The sequence below is a fragment of the Acomys minous genome, assembly GCF_964271855.1.
Source record: "Acomys minous genome assembly, chromosome: 3".
In the NCBI taxonomy this organism is placed as follows: Eukaryota; Metazoa; Chordata; class Mammalia; order Rodentia; family Muridae; genus Acomys; species Acomys minous.
The window spans coordinates 25,730,334-25,746,100 of NC_140485.1; the positions used below are offsets into that span (position 1 = coordinate 25,730,334).

Below are 15,767 nucleotides of genomic sequence, written 5' to 3' on the forward strand. Positions count from 1 at the left end.
GAAGCTCTCGGCTAATAGCACCCATCTTAAAAGAGCTTCCATTCCGCCGGAAGTGAACCATAGCAGATAAGATATGAACGAAAGTCTCTCTATTTTTAAGATTTATTTATTTATTTGTTTTATGTATAAGAGTACACTGTCCTCATGTATACCAGAAGAGAACATTGAATCATATTCTGGATGGTTGTGAGCCACCATGTGGTTGCTGGGAATTGAACTTAGGACCTCTGAAAGAACAGCAGTGCTCTTAACCTCCGAGCCATTTCTCTAGCCCCCTCCCTTACCCCACCCCCCCCAATGAAAGTTTCTAAGCATACCTGTGCATACAGGTATGAGAAGGGTTGGGATGACATGTTTGGCCAACATGTAAGGATTGTTTTTACTATTGACTGATTCAGTAACCATATATTGCTAAGGGATTTAATCTCCTATGAGTTTGGACGTCCACTGTATCCTTTGCTTGTCCCTCAACAGACTTCTGGAAGAAAGAGAGGTTCTCATGTACTGTGACTTCCATGGGCACAGCCACAAGAACAACATGTTCCTGTACGGCTGTAACAGCAACAATTGGAAGCACTGGCTCCATGAGCGGGTCTTTCCTTTAATGCTCAGCAAAAATGCACCAGATAAGGTAAGTATCTGCCATAAATTTCTGACCTTATACTGAGGGACAAAGGAACACACTGCTTCCTAGATGAAGTGTTTGTCTCCTTGTGTTTAATGTTATCTTTGGTGAACTCCAGAAACCTAGGTGTCAAGAATTAAAGTGTGCTTTTAGGGGTTGCTGGATCAGGAACTGGAGAGATGGTTCAGCCGTTAAGGGCACTTGTTGCTCTTTCTTGCAGAGGATCCAAGTTCAATTCCAAGCACCCACATGGTGGCCCACACCCACCTATAACTCCCATCCCAGGGGATTTAATGCCCTCTTCTGTTCTCTGAAAGCACCAAAACACACACACATAGTGCAATACATACATTCAAGTAAAGCATTTATACACATAAAAATTTAAATGTAAACCATTTCTATACACTATTTTACCAACAGGTCTGCCTGCCTGCCACAAGAGGGCACCAGATCTCATTACAGATGGTCATGAGCCACCATGTGGTTGATGGGAATTGAACTTGGGACTTTTAAAAGAGCAGCTGGTGCTCTTAACCTCTAAGCCATCTCTCGGTCCAGCAAAACCATTTTTTAATTAATAAAAAAATTGGTGGGGGCTGGAGAGATGGCTCAGTAGTTAGGAGCACTGGCTGCTCTTCTAGAGGTCCTGGGTTCAATTCCTGACATCAACATAGCAGTTCACAGCTGTCTGTAACTCCAGTTCCAGAGGATCCAACATCCTCTCACAGACATATGTGCAGGCAAAACACGAATGCAGATAAATGAATTTTGATGGACCAGCCAGGCATGGTGGTGCATGACTTTAATGTCAGCACTCTGGAGGCAGAAGCTGTCAGATCTCTGTGATTTCAAGGCCAGCCTAGTCTACATAGAAAGTTCCAGGCCAGCAAGAGCTACAAAGTAAGGTATGCTAGGACATGGGTGCACCTTGAATACATTAAGTTAAGTGAAAGAAGTCAGATGCAATACTGTATGATTCCATCGCATGCAATGGTCACAACAGACACTTTCTTCCTTACCATGCTGGGGATCAATGAGGACCTTGTTTTGGTTTTTTTTGTTTTTTGTTTTGGTTTTTTTGAGACAGGGTTTCTCTGTGTAGCCCTGACTGTCCTAACCTTGACCTTGTTTGTGCTAGCCTTTGAACTATATGGCAATTCTACAGTTGTTGGTTTTCAGACAGGGCAATACGAGAGTGCCCCAGCACGAGTGTGGAAGTCAGAGGACAAACCTCAGGAGTTGGTTCTCTCCTCCTACCATGTGGGCCTCAGGGATAAAAATCAGGTCATCAGACTTAGTGATAAGACCTCTCCCACTGCGCCATCTTGCCAGCCCATAGCAAATCTACAAAGCCAGGAAGTGGTCCAGTGACTGGCCACGGTGTGTGTGTGGGGGGGGAGGGGGATGGGGGGGAGAGGAGACCACTGATGACTTTCTTTTTTCTTTGGGGTTCAGCTAGGGATCAGCCTGGGACTTGTACTAATGGGCAGGTTCATTAGCCTCAGCTTCCTCCCTAGTCCTTCCATCCCTTCCTGTGGCTACAGGTCTGTTCTGAACTTAGACTGAGGCAACGGCTGAACAAGTGTATCAGTATAGCAGGCCACTGAGTTGGGTGCTGAGTGTTTTAACTTTGAGGTTGTGCATTTGTTTGTTTGTTTGTTTGTTTGTTTGTTGTATATCCCTGGCTGCTCGCAAATTCTCTATTTAGACCAGCAGCAATCCATCTGTCTGTGACTCTCAAGTACCAGGATGACAGTGATACAGCACTGTGCCTGACGGAATTACGTGCATTGTTTATACAACTGTGTAACTTAAATGAATTAATGTTTTTCCGTGTAAATTATCTCAATAAAAATGTTTTTAGGGTGCTGAACCCAGGGCCTCATGCATAATCAGCATGTACCCCACCACCGAGCTCAGCCTGGGCTCAAGACTTGTCTTTTACTCTGATTTTCAAAACAGGGTTTTTGTATACTAGGCTGGCCTCAAACTTTGAGGTCCACCTACCTCTGCCCCCTGAGTGCTGGGATTAAAAGCATGAGCCACTTCCACATGGCAAGATAAATCTCCTAAAAATTGCTCTATTTCACCTGGGCAAAAGTTGAAATACTAATAATAAATTATCTTAGCATTTTGGAGAACAAGACAGGAGACATCATGAAGCTAGCCTAAGCTAAAAACTTTAAAAGTTAGTGAAAACAACTTAAAGCTTAATAGTTAACTGACAAGCTGGATGTGGTAGCACATACCTTTAAACTCAACACTCTAGGAGACAGAGGCAGATAGATATTTGTAATTTCAAGGCCAGCCTGGTCTGCAAAGTGAGTCCCAAGACAGTCAAGGCTACACACACACACACACACACACACACACACACACACACACACACACACAAAGCAAAACAAAAAACAAACAAAAAACAAAACAAAAAAACATTAACAGCTTTGTGACCACTAGGCAAATAAAACGTACGTTAGTTTAAAAGTTGCTTTTTCCCATTATAAATAGATTCACAAGTATAACTGCCATTAGAGATTGGATTGGACTTAGAAAATATGATAGTTCAGATTTTATCACACAAGGCTAGAGATGTAGCTCAGTTGAGAGAGTGCTTGCCTAGCTTGCATGAGCACTGCACATGATAGACATGACAGTACATACCTGTAGTCCTAGCACTCAGGAAGTGGGGACAGAAGGATCATACATGGCTGCATAGTGAATTTGAAGCTAGTCTAGGGTACATGAACCCCATAACAAAAAAAAAAAGAAAGAAAGAAAGAAAGAAAGAAAGAAAAGAAAACCAATGTGAGAAATGTTTTACATGTGTTATTCTTATCTATTACAAAAAGAAGCATTTTTCTCTCCCCTTTTCTCTTCAGATAAAATAAAAGTTATAATTCAGTATCGTGATCTCTCTGAGTTCAAGGCCAGCCTGGTCTACAAAAAGAGTTCCAGGACAGGCAGGGCTTATTACACAGAGAAACCCTGTCTTGAAAAAAAGAAAAACAACACACACACACACAAACACACACACACAAAGCCAGCTAAATGCAAGCCCGGAAGTGGTGGCACACACCTTTAACCCAGTACTAGGGAGGCAGAGGCAGGTGGATCTCTGTGAGTTTGAGGCCAACCTGGTCTACAAAGCAAGTCCAGGACAGCCAAGGGTACACAGAGAAACCCTGTCATGAAAAACAGACAACTACAACAACAAATTAAAAACAGCTAAAGGCAGAACTATGGAGCTGGAATTGGAACCCTACCCGCTCTGGCTCCTTCAGTCTTTCAGACAGGAATGCTCTAAGGCACCGTTTTAGAACCCCTGGATCTCACAGAGATAAGTAGTGAGATTCCTTCCGTTGTAAAATGTCCCCAACAGGAGAGGATGATGCCAAGTTACGTCACAGGATGCAGGTCATGAAGAGCTGAGCTGGGCATGCCAGGCAAAGGAGGACATTGAAAGTCTCCTGAAAATCCTAATGCCATGGAGGGACAGAGCCCTAGACAGAGACTGTAGGGGTGAGAGACGTATAAATCAAAACCCACATTTAGAGCCGGGGCAGTGGTGGCCCATGTCTTTAAACCCAGCTTTCAGGAAGCTGAGTCAAGTGATGTTCATGAGTTTGAGACAAGCCTGGTGTGCAGAGCAAGTTCCAGGACAGCGAGGGTTACACAGAGAAAACTTGGTCTTCAGGGGGGAAAAAAGGCTTGGAGGAAAGCCTACAGCTGAGAGTTTATATTTCATGACAGAGATTAAGTCACGGAGCCCACGTGGCCTTGGATACATGTCAAGGAAAGAAAGAAGAGCCTTAGAAATGCTGGCTAGTACCTGATGGCACAGTGTGCCAGTGTTCCCAGATTCCTGGGGATCATTATCTGGCAAAATGCTCTGGAATAGGGGACAAGTAAAAGGTAGACAGTAGAATTATCTGTTTCTTTGCACGGGAGGCCTGTCATCTCCCCAACCAAGGCAACCACAGAGCTCCTCACCCACCATGACCTTTGAGTCAGTGTCGTATGGGATACATCTTAGGGAACAATGCGTAGGAAGCTCCTGAAGCGCCGTTCTTTTTTCCTATCTATGACTCTTCGACACCTTGTATTTGCCACTTTATGTAATTAACGGAGAACGCGGGTCTCTTCTTAGTTCTCTTTCAACAGCTGTAACTTTAAGGTCCAGAAATGCAAAGAAGGAACAGGAAGAGTTGTGATGTGGCGCATGGGCATCGTAAACAGCTACACCATAGAGTCTACCTTTGGCGGGTCCACCCTGGGTAAGAGGAGAGCCTGGCAAGGGAGAGCCAGGTTCAGCGTCTGGGGGTGTGGCAGGCTTGGGAAAGCTGGAGAAGGAACCACTATGGAGGTCTTCCTCACTGGCCTTAGGGTACCCTAAACACAAATGTGCTTCAGCAATCGATCTGCACATCGTAGTGTTTCCTCAGACCTGGAGTTGGGAAGATTCAGTCTTGACTTTTAGCTACACTTATTCCAGCTGTGCCCCTGGGTCACTTGTTCAACTTCTGTGAAACTCACAGCCCCTCAAAGTGACAACAACAGTACCTGAATATGAATACTGCTTTACCAGGCAGGACCTACCACAAACTTAAACCAGAATAGTCTTAAAAGAGCTTGAAAAAGTGTGGTGGTGCATGCCTTTAATCCCAGCCCTCGGGAGGCAGAGGCAGGTGGGTCACTATGAGTTCGAGGCCAGTTTGGTTTACAGAGAGAGTTGCAGGGCAGCCAAGGCTACACAGAGAAACCCTGTCTTGGAAAAAAAAAACTTCATAATCCATTACAATAGTGAACTTTTTTATTGTCAAAGATTCTCCTGGAGCTGAGCGGTGCACCACCTGTAATCCCAGCACTTGGGAGGCAGAGGCAGGCAGATTGAAACAAGTTGAAGGCCAGCCTGGTCTACAAAGTGAGTCCAGGACAGTCAAAGCTACACAGAGAGACCCTGTCTCAGAAAAAAATTCTTCTGAATGAAACTAAAGCTAGGAAGGCTATTCTAGAGCAAGAGGTGGTATTTTGAATTTATTTTTAATTTTAATTCATGTGTATTATGTATGCCTGTGTCTATGTGAGTGCTGTGTGTGTGGGTATGGGTGTGTGTGTGTGTGTGTGTGTGTGTGTGTGTGTGTGTGTGTGTGTGTGTGTAATGGTCAGAAGAAGGTATTAAAGCCCCTGGAGCTGGAGTTGTAGGCAGTTGTGAGTGACTTAATGTGAGTGCCAGGAGCCAAACTTAGGTCCTGTATAAGCATTGTTAATCCTGAGCCATCTCTCCAGCCCTATTTCTTTTCTTTTCTGTTTGTTTTGTTGTTTGTTTGTTTGTTTGTTTGCTTTGATTTTTGAGACAGGGATTCCCTGTGTAGCCTTGGCTGTCCTGGAACTCATTCTGTAGACCAGGCTGGCCTCGAACTCACAGTGCTGGTATTAAAGGTGTGTGCTGCCACCACGACCCAGCTGGTATTTTTCCAAAAAGCTACTCACGAATTAGATTTGCATTTAGCCTGTAAGATTTAGAAGACTGAAAAGATGGCTCAATTGTCAAGAACACTTAACTCTTAAAGAGGATCTATCTGGGTTTGATTCCCAGCACCCAAGTACTCACAACCATGTGTGATTCCAGGTCCAGGGGATCTGACCGCCAAAGTCTTCAGGCACGCACGTGGGACAGACATACAGAAAAAAGGCATTCATATTAATAAAATAAGTATAAATAGTTTGAAAGCAAAAGATGCAGGGGCTGGAGAGATAATAGTTGCTAAGAATGCTTGTTGCTCCCCCAGAGGACCTGGGCTCAGTCCCAGCACTGAAGCCAGGCAGTTCCCAACTGCCTGTGATTCCAGCTCCAGAGGATCCAATGCCTTTGGTCTCCCTGGGCACTTGTGCTTATACTCACAAAAATCTATGAGTACACATAATTTTTAATTTTTATTTCTAAATAGGTGTCAGTCTTTTACCTGCACCACATGTATGCAGTGCCTGCAGAATCCAGAAGAGGGCATTGAGTTCCCCTGCATGGTTGTGAGCCACCATGTGGGTACAGGGTCCCTAACCTGGGTCCTCTGCAAGAACAGCGAATGCTCTTAACTGCTAAGCCATCTCTCCACCCCCCAGTGGGGGGAGGGGATATAATAATAAATGTTTGTTTGTTTTTATTTTTTGTTTTTCCGCCAGGCAGTAAAAGAGACACCCACTTTACCATTGAGGACCTGAAGTCCCTAGGTTATCATGTGTGTGACACTATTCTGGATTTCTGTGATCCTGACCAATCCAAGGTAAAAATGGAGTTTCAAGAAATGTGGTACCAGGCTGTAGCGATGGCTCAGAGGTTAAGAGCACACTGGCTGCTCTTCCAGAGGTCCTGAGTTCAATTCCCAGCAACCACGTGGTGGTTCATAACCATCTATAATTAGATCTGGCGCCCTCTTCTGGCATGCAGGTGTGTGTGCAGGCAGAACATTGTACACATAATAAACAAATCTTAAGAAAGAAAGAAAGAAAGAAAGAAAGAAAGAAAGAAGTGTGGTACCACTACTCTACTGGGTTTCACATGGGTCCAGAGTCCACCCAGATGAGCTTTGTCTTCCCCTTAATATTTTTTTACCTGATGGTTTGTTTTATTTTGTTTTTTTAATCACCAGAGAAAATAGGGCCTCTAGTCTGTAAACTGTTGACAAGTGGTAACGTGTCATTGTCCAGCTGGAAGGAGGGGGCCATCCTCCGCACCCTCTCTCCGACTTACAGGCTTGCCCGCGGCAGCACTGGCTCCTGCTCATTTCACTTCACTAATCTATCCCGTGCTCTCCACTGGCAGCTTGCCTAAGTAAAACTAGGCCTCATTGTTTGCTCTCTCCTTTTTCTGTCCCCGGCTTTTCAAATCTTATCCTTCCCTTCCACAATAAGGATTCTCAAGCCTTCCTGTGCCCTAAAGCACGAAGGTTTCCTTAGCCTTGGTCTTCTAGTGTTTATTTCTGATTCCCTCACTCAGTCTGAGAGAGGATGAGTAACTCGTGTTCCTGTTGAGTGTTGGTTTGATATGCGCTACCTTGGGTGCAAAACTTGATAAATAAAAGGGCTGTTGTATCAGCACTTCCCTTCCCCCTGCGGTGCTGGACATGGAACACGGTGCTGGACATGGAACACGGTGCTGGACATGGAACACGGTGCTGGACATGGAACACGGTGCTGGACATGGGACACGGTGCTGGACATGGGACACGGTGCTGGACATGGAGCACAAAGCCTCCTTAATCATCTGACTTACATCTTTATCCAAGCCATCCTTGCCATAGGCCAAAGTCAGAACGACAACGACGGCACTGTAGCTATTCCTTCTGTCCTAGTCAGCACTTTATTGCTGTGAAGAGACACCAGGAGTGTGGCAATTCCCTCAGTCACAGTCATAGGGGAGGGGAGTAAGGGGAAAAGGAAGGGATGGAGGAATGGGAGGATACAAGGGATGGGATAAAAATTTAGATATAATATGAATAAATTAATAAAAAATATTTTTTAAAAAAAGGAAAACATTTAACTGGGGCTGGCTTACAGTCTCAGAGGTTTAGTCCATGATTGTCAAGGTGAGAAGCACGGTAGCACGTGGGCAGACATGGTGCTGGAGAAGGAGCTGAGAGTTCTCCATCTGGATCAGTTGGCAGCAGGGAGTGAATGCCACACCTCCTAATAGTGCCACTCCCTATGAGCCTATGGGCCAATTTCCTTCAAACCACTGCACCTTGTTTGCGACTCAGGAAAATAAATGAAACAACTGCAGGGTGAGCTATGGCCAGAGAAAAGTGGCGAAGGCAGTGCCCACTGATCTTCTGCTTTAAAACGGTCTTACTTGTGTGGCCGATGTGCCTTCCCTGTTACTGTGTCCTCAGTAGAAGGGCTCATAGCTAGCTTACCCCACCAGTAAATTAAATGCCTTACAGCATACACTCAAAACCGTTTCATGACTAGATTATAAAACTGTTTTTCCCTCCGCTGTAGTACACCCAGTGTCTGCAGGAGCTTAAGGAGCTCTTTCAACAAGAACTTCACAAAACATTCAATAGCCTTGGAGGTTTTGAAGGAAACTGGAGTGACATCCCTTTGTCTGACATTGAATCCAGGTAAGAAACTTCTTTTCAAAGAAAATCTGGGATTGGCAATATATCCTTGATCCCAGGATTTAGGAGACAGAGGCAGGCAGATTGGGGGTTTAAGGAAAGGCATGGGACCCTGTCCTCTTGTTTGTCTGTCTGTCTGTCTGTCTGTCTGTCTGTCTGTCTATCTATCTATCTATCTATTGAGACAAGGCCCTAGTTGGCCTGAGTCTCACAGAGATCTGTCTACTTCTGCTGGGTGAAAGGCATGTCCATGCAGATTAGAGCATGCCCATGTCCTGATACCTGGACCAGGTGTGGTAGTGCATACCTTTAATGCCATCCCTCTGGAGGGAGATGAAGGCAGATCTCTGTAGGTACAAGGCCAATCTGATCTACATAGTGAGTTCCAGGAAAGCCAGAGCTACATAGAGAGACCCTATGTCTTAGTTACTTTTCTATTGCTCTAACAAAACACCATAACCAAGGTAAACTTAGAAAGTGTTTATTTCAGAGGGTAAGAGTCCAGGATGGCTGAGCAAAGGCATGGCGGCAGGAACTGCTGAGAGCACACGTCTCTTTTTTGTTGTTTTTGCTTTATCTGGTTTTGTTTAAGACAAGGTCTCGCTATATAGTCCTGGCTGTCCTGGAGTTTACTACATAGTAAGGCTAGCCTTGAATTAATAGAGATCCCCCTGTTTCATCCTCTGAGTGCTGGAATTAAAGGCGTGCGCCACTACCCCTGGCTCGAGAGCTCATATCTGGATCCACAAGTAGGAGGCAGAAAGAGACACTGTGAATGGCTTCCGTCCTTTGAAACCTCAATTCCTCTTCCAGTGACACATCTCCTCCAACAAGGCCACGTCTCCTAATCCTTTCCAAACAATTCCACTGAGTCCCAGTACATGAGCCTGTGAGGGCCATTCTCATTCAAACCAACACACCGTGTCTCAAAAGCAAAACAAAAGTAGCTCTTGTAATAATACAAATGAAAAGTGGGGGTAATGTAGAAAAAAATATTCACAGTGGTTGAAGGAGGTGTCAAACTGACTGGCTCTAGGCTGGTTTTCAGTCTTAGAGTCTTAATCACATGCTCAGCAAAGAGGCAGACTAGCAAAAAGAGGTGAGGAAGGCAGGGCCTCCCAAGCCCAACCTAGCAACTGGGCAGGCCTCTCAGGTAGTTAGATCCTGTTGTGGTCAAAGCAGTTGGATGTCTTGATGGTGAGGCCATTGGCCTCTCAGTATTTCTCAGGTTTCTCACATCCTGAGACCCATTGCTACATCCTAAAATGAGACAGGAAATCCACAAAGGTCCTGTCAGGGACCACAACAATGGAAGACAAGGAAGTAGTTTTTCTATTCCACCACAGAGCTCTTGTCTGAGGTTCTGGGTCTCATCGAGGTGACTGCCCAAGAGACCTATACTCACCAACAGGCAGCAAAAACACAAACCTAATAGCCTAGCCACAACTACAATTATGCCTGGATGTATTTTGTTTTATAAAGCTTTTACTATTTCATTTATTTTTTTTAATTTTTTCCTTTATATGTATGACTTTTTTGCCTGTATCTTGTATATATATCACACGTGTTCTTGGTGTCCATGGAGGCTAGAAGCGGGCACCAGAACTGGATTTACCCACAGTTGTGGGCCTCCACGTGGGAGCTGGGAACCGAACAGGGGTCCCCCAGGGCAGCCAGTGCTCTTAAGCTTTGCACCATCTCATGCATTTAATTTAAATCCAACCACCATTTTCTCCCCTCCGGCTCCTTCCTTATTCCCACTAATATTTTTCCCTTCCAACTTCATGTTTGCTCTTTTTCATGGGTGTGCAGGAATAACACCCTTACTCTACCTTACTGGCCAAGGTGCCTCTGGCTGCCAGAGTAATTCTTCAAAGGTTACGGGGCTGGGCTTGGAGTCTTCCATCTTTGCAGGACAGTTGGAAGGGTGTGGCTATACCACCCACTCTTAGTTCTTTGAGAATTGCACCTATGCAGTTCTGCTGACCCAGTCCCACAGATGGTTCTGTCAAAAAAAAAAAAAAAAAGTAAGCCACAGCATATGACCAGGCAGGGTGTCCTAATAACTCATTACTCCCTCCACTCTCCCTCAGCCCATTGCCCTAGCCCCTCTCTATTTGCAGCCTGAAAAACAAAATGTCCTGTGTGTGTCAGCTCACATTTCCTGTGTGATATATAGAGCCCAGGAAAACTGATGGCAGAGATAGCCAGACTCTGCACTCTAGCTGACTTAGCAGGAACACTGCTGTATTTAGCTAAGAAACAGAAGAAACAGTTTGCCACCACCTCTACAAGAAAGTCCGATGTCACAAGCGTCCCTGGGGCTTACCTCTCCATTCTCACAATTGCACACAAAAGCAAGCTAGGAATGGTGAGTTTGATACTCTCTGGGACATGCTACAGCTAATGCCTTGATACCCTATTTGCTAAAGTAGTCTGTTGTTTCCAAAGGGACTATAGGGACGAGAGCGCCTATTGACCGGCAGCCTCAAAGGAGAAGCCTTTGAAAACAGCATATTGGAAATTAGGTCACAGAAGATAGAGCTGTCTTTCTGCTCTGCTGTGGTGGGACACTCCTCATGGCCCACTGAGGGGAGGGAACAAAAGGAGTAAAGGGCTGGGAATTGGTTTGAAATGTGTTTTCTTCCCCTGTGAAATTTGTACCCAATATTTTTTTATACTTTTTAATTTTAAATCTATTATTATTATGATGATGATGATGATGATGATGATGATGATGATGATGGGAGGGTGTATGTGTGTGAGTGCATGTGTGTGAGAGTGTATGTGTGTGTGTGTGTGTGTGTATATAACAGGATAGTTTTCAGGGGCACGTTGTCTCTTTCCACTATTGTTTCTGGGAACTGAACTCAGGTCATCAGACACTTTTACTATTAAACCATCCCTCTGACCCTACAGACACCTTTTTTCCTTTTTCCATTTTTTCTTGTTTTTCAAGACAGGGTTTCTCTGTGTGCTTAGCTGTCCTGGAGTCACTTTGTAGACTAGGCTGGCCTCAAACTCACAAAGATCCATCTGCCTCTGCCTCCTCTAGTGGTGAGATTACAGGCGTGCTCCACTGCCCTGCTACGAAGACTCTTTTTGGCGCTTCTGTTATACAGTGTAATGCTTACATCTAGTACACCATATATTCCAGGAAGAGTAAGCAAATGTGATATGATGAAAAGTTTGACTAAATTCCTACTCATTGTAGTCCTTGCATGAAAGAGAGAGAGAGAGTCTGTGAAGGAAGATTTTAGATTAGCCTCTATGTATACATGCAGAACTTGGAGCATGCTGGCGCATGCCTTTAATCCCAGCACTTGGGAGGCAGAGGCGGGCAGATCTCTGTGAGTTCGAGGCCAGCCTGGCCTACAAAGTGAGTCCAGGGCATCTAGGACTGTAAGAGAAAAATGAAAAGTAATCCAGGGCCAGTGATGATGTAGCTCACTGGCAAACAACCTGCTTGGCACTTGGATTCAGTCTCTAAGCATCCTTCCTTGAAACAAACAAATGATCCCTTAAGATTTATTTATTTATATTTTATGTAGCTATGTATTTTGCCTTCATGTATACATGTGTATCACATTCATGCAGTCACAACAGAGGTTAAAGAAAGCATAGGATTCTCTGGAACTGGAATGACAGAAAGTCATGAATTACCATGTGGGCATTGGGAACTTAACTGGGATCCTCTGAAAGAGCAGCCAGTATGTACACACACACACACACACACACACACACACACACACACACACACACACACACACTCCCCTCTCTCTCCCTCTCTCCCTCTCTCCCTCTCCTCTCTCTCTTCCCCTCACCCCCATGTGTGTTTGTTTTGTCTTTATGAGACAGAGTCTCACAATGTAGACTTGACTGGCCTGGAATTCACTATGTAAACAAGGCTGGCCTCAAATCCAGAGAAATCCACTTGCCTCTGCCTCTGGAGTGCTAGGATTTAAAGATTCATGGCGCCACATCCAGCTTGCTCTTTCTTTACTGAGACAGGTTTCCACTATAGCCCAGGTTGGACTCTTATATTTTTGCTTGTGAGCCTAGCCTTTAACGGCTGAGCCATTTCTCCATCCCCCCAGGTTGGGCTCACACCCAGCAGCCTTTCTGCTTCAGTGTTCCAGGTGCTGGCATTACAGTTGTGCACCAGGACACCTGGCTAAAAGTTCTTGAAGTAATTTTTATGCTGTTTAGCCTGCTCGTTATTTATCACACTTATTTATCTGTACACTCAGCATGCTTTCCCTTGGTAACTGGTAGAATCCTGGCTTTTGGGAGTTAATATCAGCTCACAAGAAACAAAGAAAGAAAAGCCTCTGCTCTCAGGAAAGTCACAGTCTAGGGCTGTGCCCTGCGTGCTCCATGGTCTCTCTCACCCTCAGCCAGGGCATCTTTTCCTGTCTGCCAGTCTTGTCTTTGCTCTGCTGATTGTGAACTCTGTGGTACAGAGCTTCTGCCTCCTTCGTGTGTGTGTGTGTGTGTGTGTGTGTGTGTGTGTGTGTGTGTGTGTGTGTGTGTCTGGTTGGTTGGTTGGATTTTTGAGACAAGGTTTTTCTGTGTATCCCTGGCTGTCCTGGACTCACCTTTGTAGATCAGGTTGGCCTTGAGCTCACAGAGATCCACCTACCTCTGCCTTCAGAGTGCTGGGAAGAATGGAGTGTGCCACCACTCCTGGCAAAGATCTTGTTTTGTTTTATTATTCGTTTTTCGAGACAGGGTTTCTCTGTGTAGCCCTGGCTGTCCTGGACTCACTTTATAGATCAGGCTGGCCTCAAATTCATAGAGATCCGCCTGCCTCTGCCTCCAGACTGCTGGGATTAAAGGTCTGCGCCACCCCACCAGGCGCCTCTGTCTCCTTTAATAACGGTTTTTATCTTTTTTCCCCCCTTTTGGTACTAGCACAAGTGGCTCCGACAGCTCCCTCTCAGATGGTCTTCCTGTTCGTCTACTGAGTGTAGCGGATGAGGTGAGATCACACTGATCCTTGTATACACCCAAAACTTTTTAAAAATTTTTGAAACTTAAAAAAAAAAAGTCAGGTGTGGTGGTGTACACCTTTAATCCCAGCAATCAGGGGCAGAGGTAGGTGGATCTCTGTGAGTTTGAGGCCAGCCTGGTCTACAGAGTGAGTCCAGGACAGCCAAGGCTAACACAAAGAAATCCTGTCTTAAAACAACAACAAAACCCAATCTTTACACAACCTAACACTAGATAATAGAGGAAATGTTCCAAGTGTCCTAGAATCTTCAGAAATACAGCATTAGTCTTGGGGGTGCAGCAAGCACTTGCCTAGTATGAGTGAATTTCTGGTTTCAATCACCAGTAAGTCAAAGAAAAGAAAATAGAAAATCACAATCATGTTCCCGCTGGTCACCCTATCCTGGAGTTGTTCACTCTGTCTTTTATATGCTTCTTGCTTAATCACTGGAGCATCTTTGTGATAACACCAGGCTGAATATTTTAGCCACATGTCAGCAATCAGAGCAATCTGGACCTGACCTTGTTATTATAAGTCACCTGGCCTGTGGTGTAAATCACGTGCCTTTGGGTGTTGATCCAGGCGCCGCTCCGGTAGCAATGTATATCCGTGGGAGTCAGGCGTGTTAAATAGGGAACAGCCCCTGGAAAGAGGTTTGGCAGAACTATTGCCTCATTCTCCAAACCAGTAAATAAAGAGCACATGCCAGGCCACCGTGCGCTGACCACTCCGTGAAGACTGCCTTGCGCGCGGAGGAGTGGAACTCTGCGACGCCCCCTGACCAGTGTCTCTCTAATTTCTGCAACAGTTGAATCATAAGACAGCGTTGAAGAAGCTGAAAAAGAAGAGACTTCAGACTAGGAAAGAGCGAAATGAGCAGTGCCAGAAGAATTACTTGATGCAGGAGCTAAACTTAACAGAAGACGCCCCAGTGAGTGATCTCTGCTGCCAGCTCCCGCAGTTTGTCCCACTGACAAAGCAGGAGGTGGGGCTGGAGATTATCCCAAACTAGAGGGCGTGGTGGGAAGAAAGGTGCTTTCTGTTTTGACGTCAGAGCCCTTCCTTAGGTCCTCTGATGTGTCTGAGCGGATTTCAGCCTCACCCCATGCACGGGTTCTCTCCTCTACGCCACTCGGGTACAGCAGGTCCAGGGTTATAACTAAAACCGAATTCCCACAAGTACGAGGTGGAGTTGGGGTATGTTAGCTGGCGCTCAGCTAGAGTGGCCAGGCGGTTGAGATGGAGGCTTCGCCCTTGTTTGTAGAGTGGGTAATATGGTGTGGTAGTACAGCAGTGCCCACCGCTGCCACCCTGCCCAGACTCTATGTTTTCCATCGTGAGAATGCTCTCAGGAGTATTTCCCTGTTGGGTGAAAAGGGTAGATAAGGAATGGATCAACTGAAAAACTTTTCACTCAATCCTCGCAGGGAAGAGCAAGATTTCGCATCTACTCTGCAAAAGCAGCCTACTTTTTTGAAAAGTCCAGAGAATTCTAGTTCTTCAATAATGAGAAATGAAAACTCAAGGCTCAATGACTTTTTTGCTTGACGCTTACAGACACAGAGTCTCTGATTTATCCAATTAGCACATCAGTCTCACTAGGTGAAGGATGCAGTAGCCATTATGTTACCTGGGGGTGACGACGATGCTGACATTGCTGTGGATTAAAAGCTGAAAACTTATATCAAATATTGATGATTTGTGACTTTATATGAGGGCCATAAGGGGATGATGCCTTCTTTACCTATACATGCATCACATACGCATCCACACATGAGCCGACTCTGTCTTGTGCTTCCCGTACAGCAGGCCCTTCACTGGACACCGAGAGGGCGACAGTAAACCCTGCCGAGGAAGACACATGGCGAGGAGGCACCCAGGCAGCGTTCAGTGCTTAGAGTCTCTGAGCTGGAACCCTGATGACCATGGCATATGTTGGCACACGCCTGTAATCCCAGCACTTGGGAAGTAGAAGCAAGGGAACCAACACATCCTAGATGAGACCTAGTACCATATGGGGGGAGGAGGGAGGTCG

The 15,767-nt window shown here is 45.4% G+C and overlaps 1 protein-coding gene across 1 annotated transcript in view; it reads left to right on the plus strand.

Annotated features, from left to right (window-relative positions):
• The window catches only part of LOC311595187 (cytosolic carboxypeptidase 2-like), a 39,018-nt gene extending 23,603 nt beyond the window's left edge, over positions 1 to 15,415 (plus strand). Inside the window, 8 exon segments of the mRNA XM_084777616.1 lie at positions 475 to 631; positions 4,773 to 4,899; positions 6,806 to 6,906; positions 8,621 to 8,742; positions 13,654 to 13,720; positions 14,541 to 14,663; positions 15,160 to 15,171; positions 15,173 to 15,415. Coding sequence (XP_084633742.1) covers positions 475 to 631; positions 4,773 to 4,899; positions 6,806 to 6,906; positions 8,621 to 8,742; positions 13,654 to 13,720; positions 14,541 to 14,663; positions 15,160 to 15,171; positions 15,173 to 15,280 — 817 coding nt within the window. The 3' untranslated portion in view covers positions 15,281 to 15,415.
• The last annotated feature ends 352 nt before the right edge of the window (positions 15,416 to 15,767 follow it).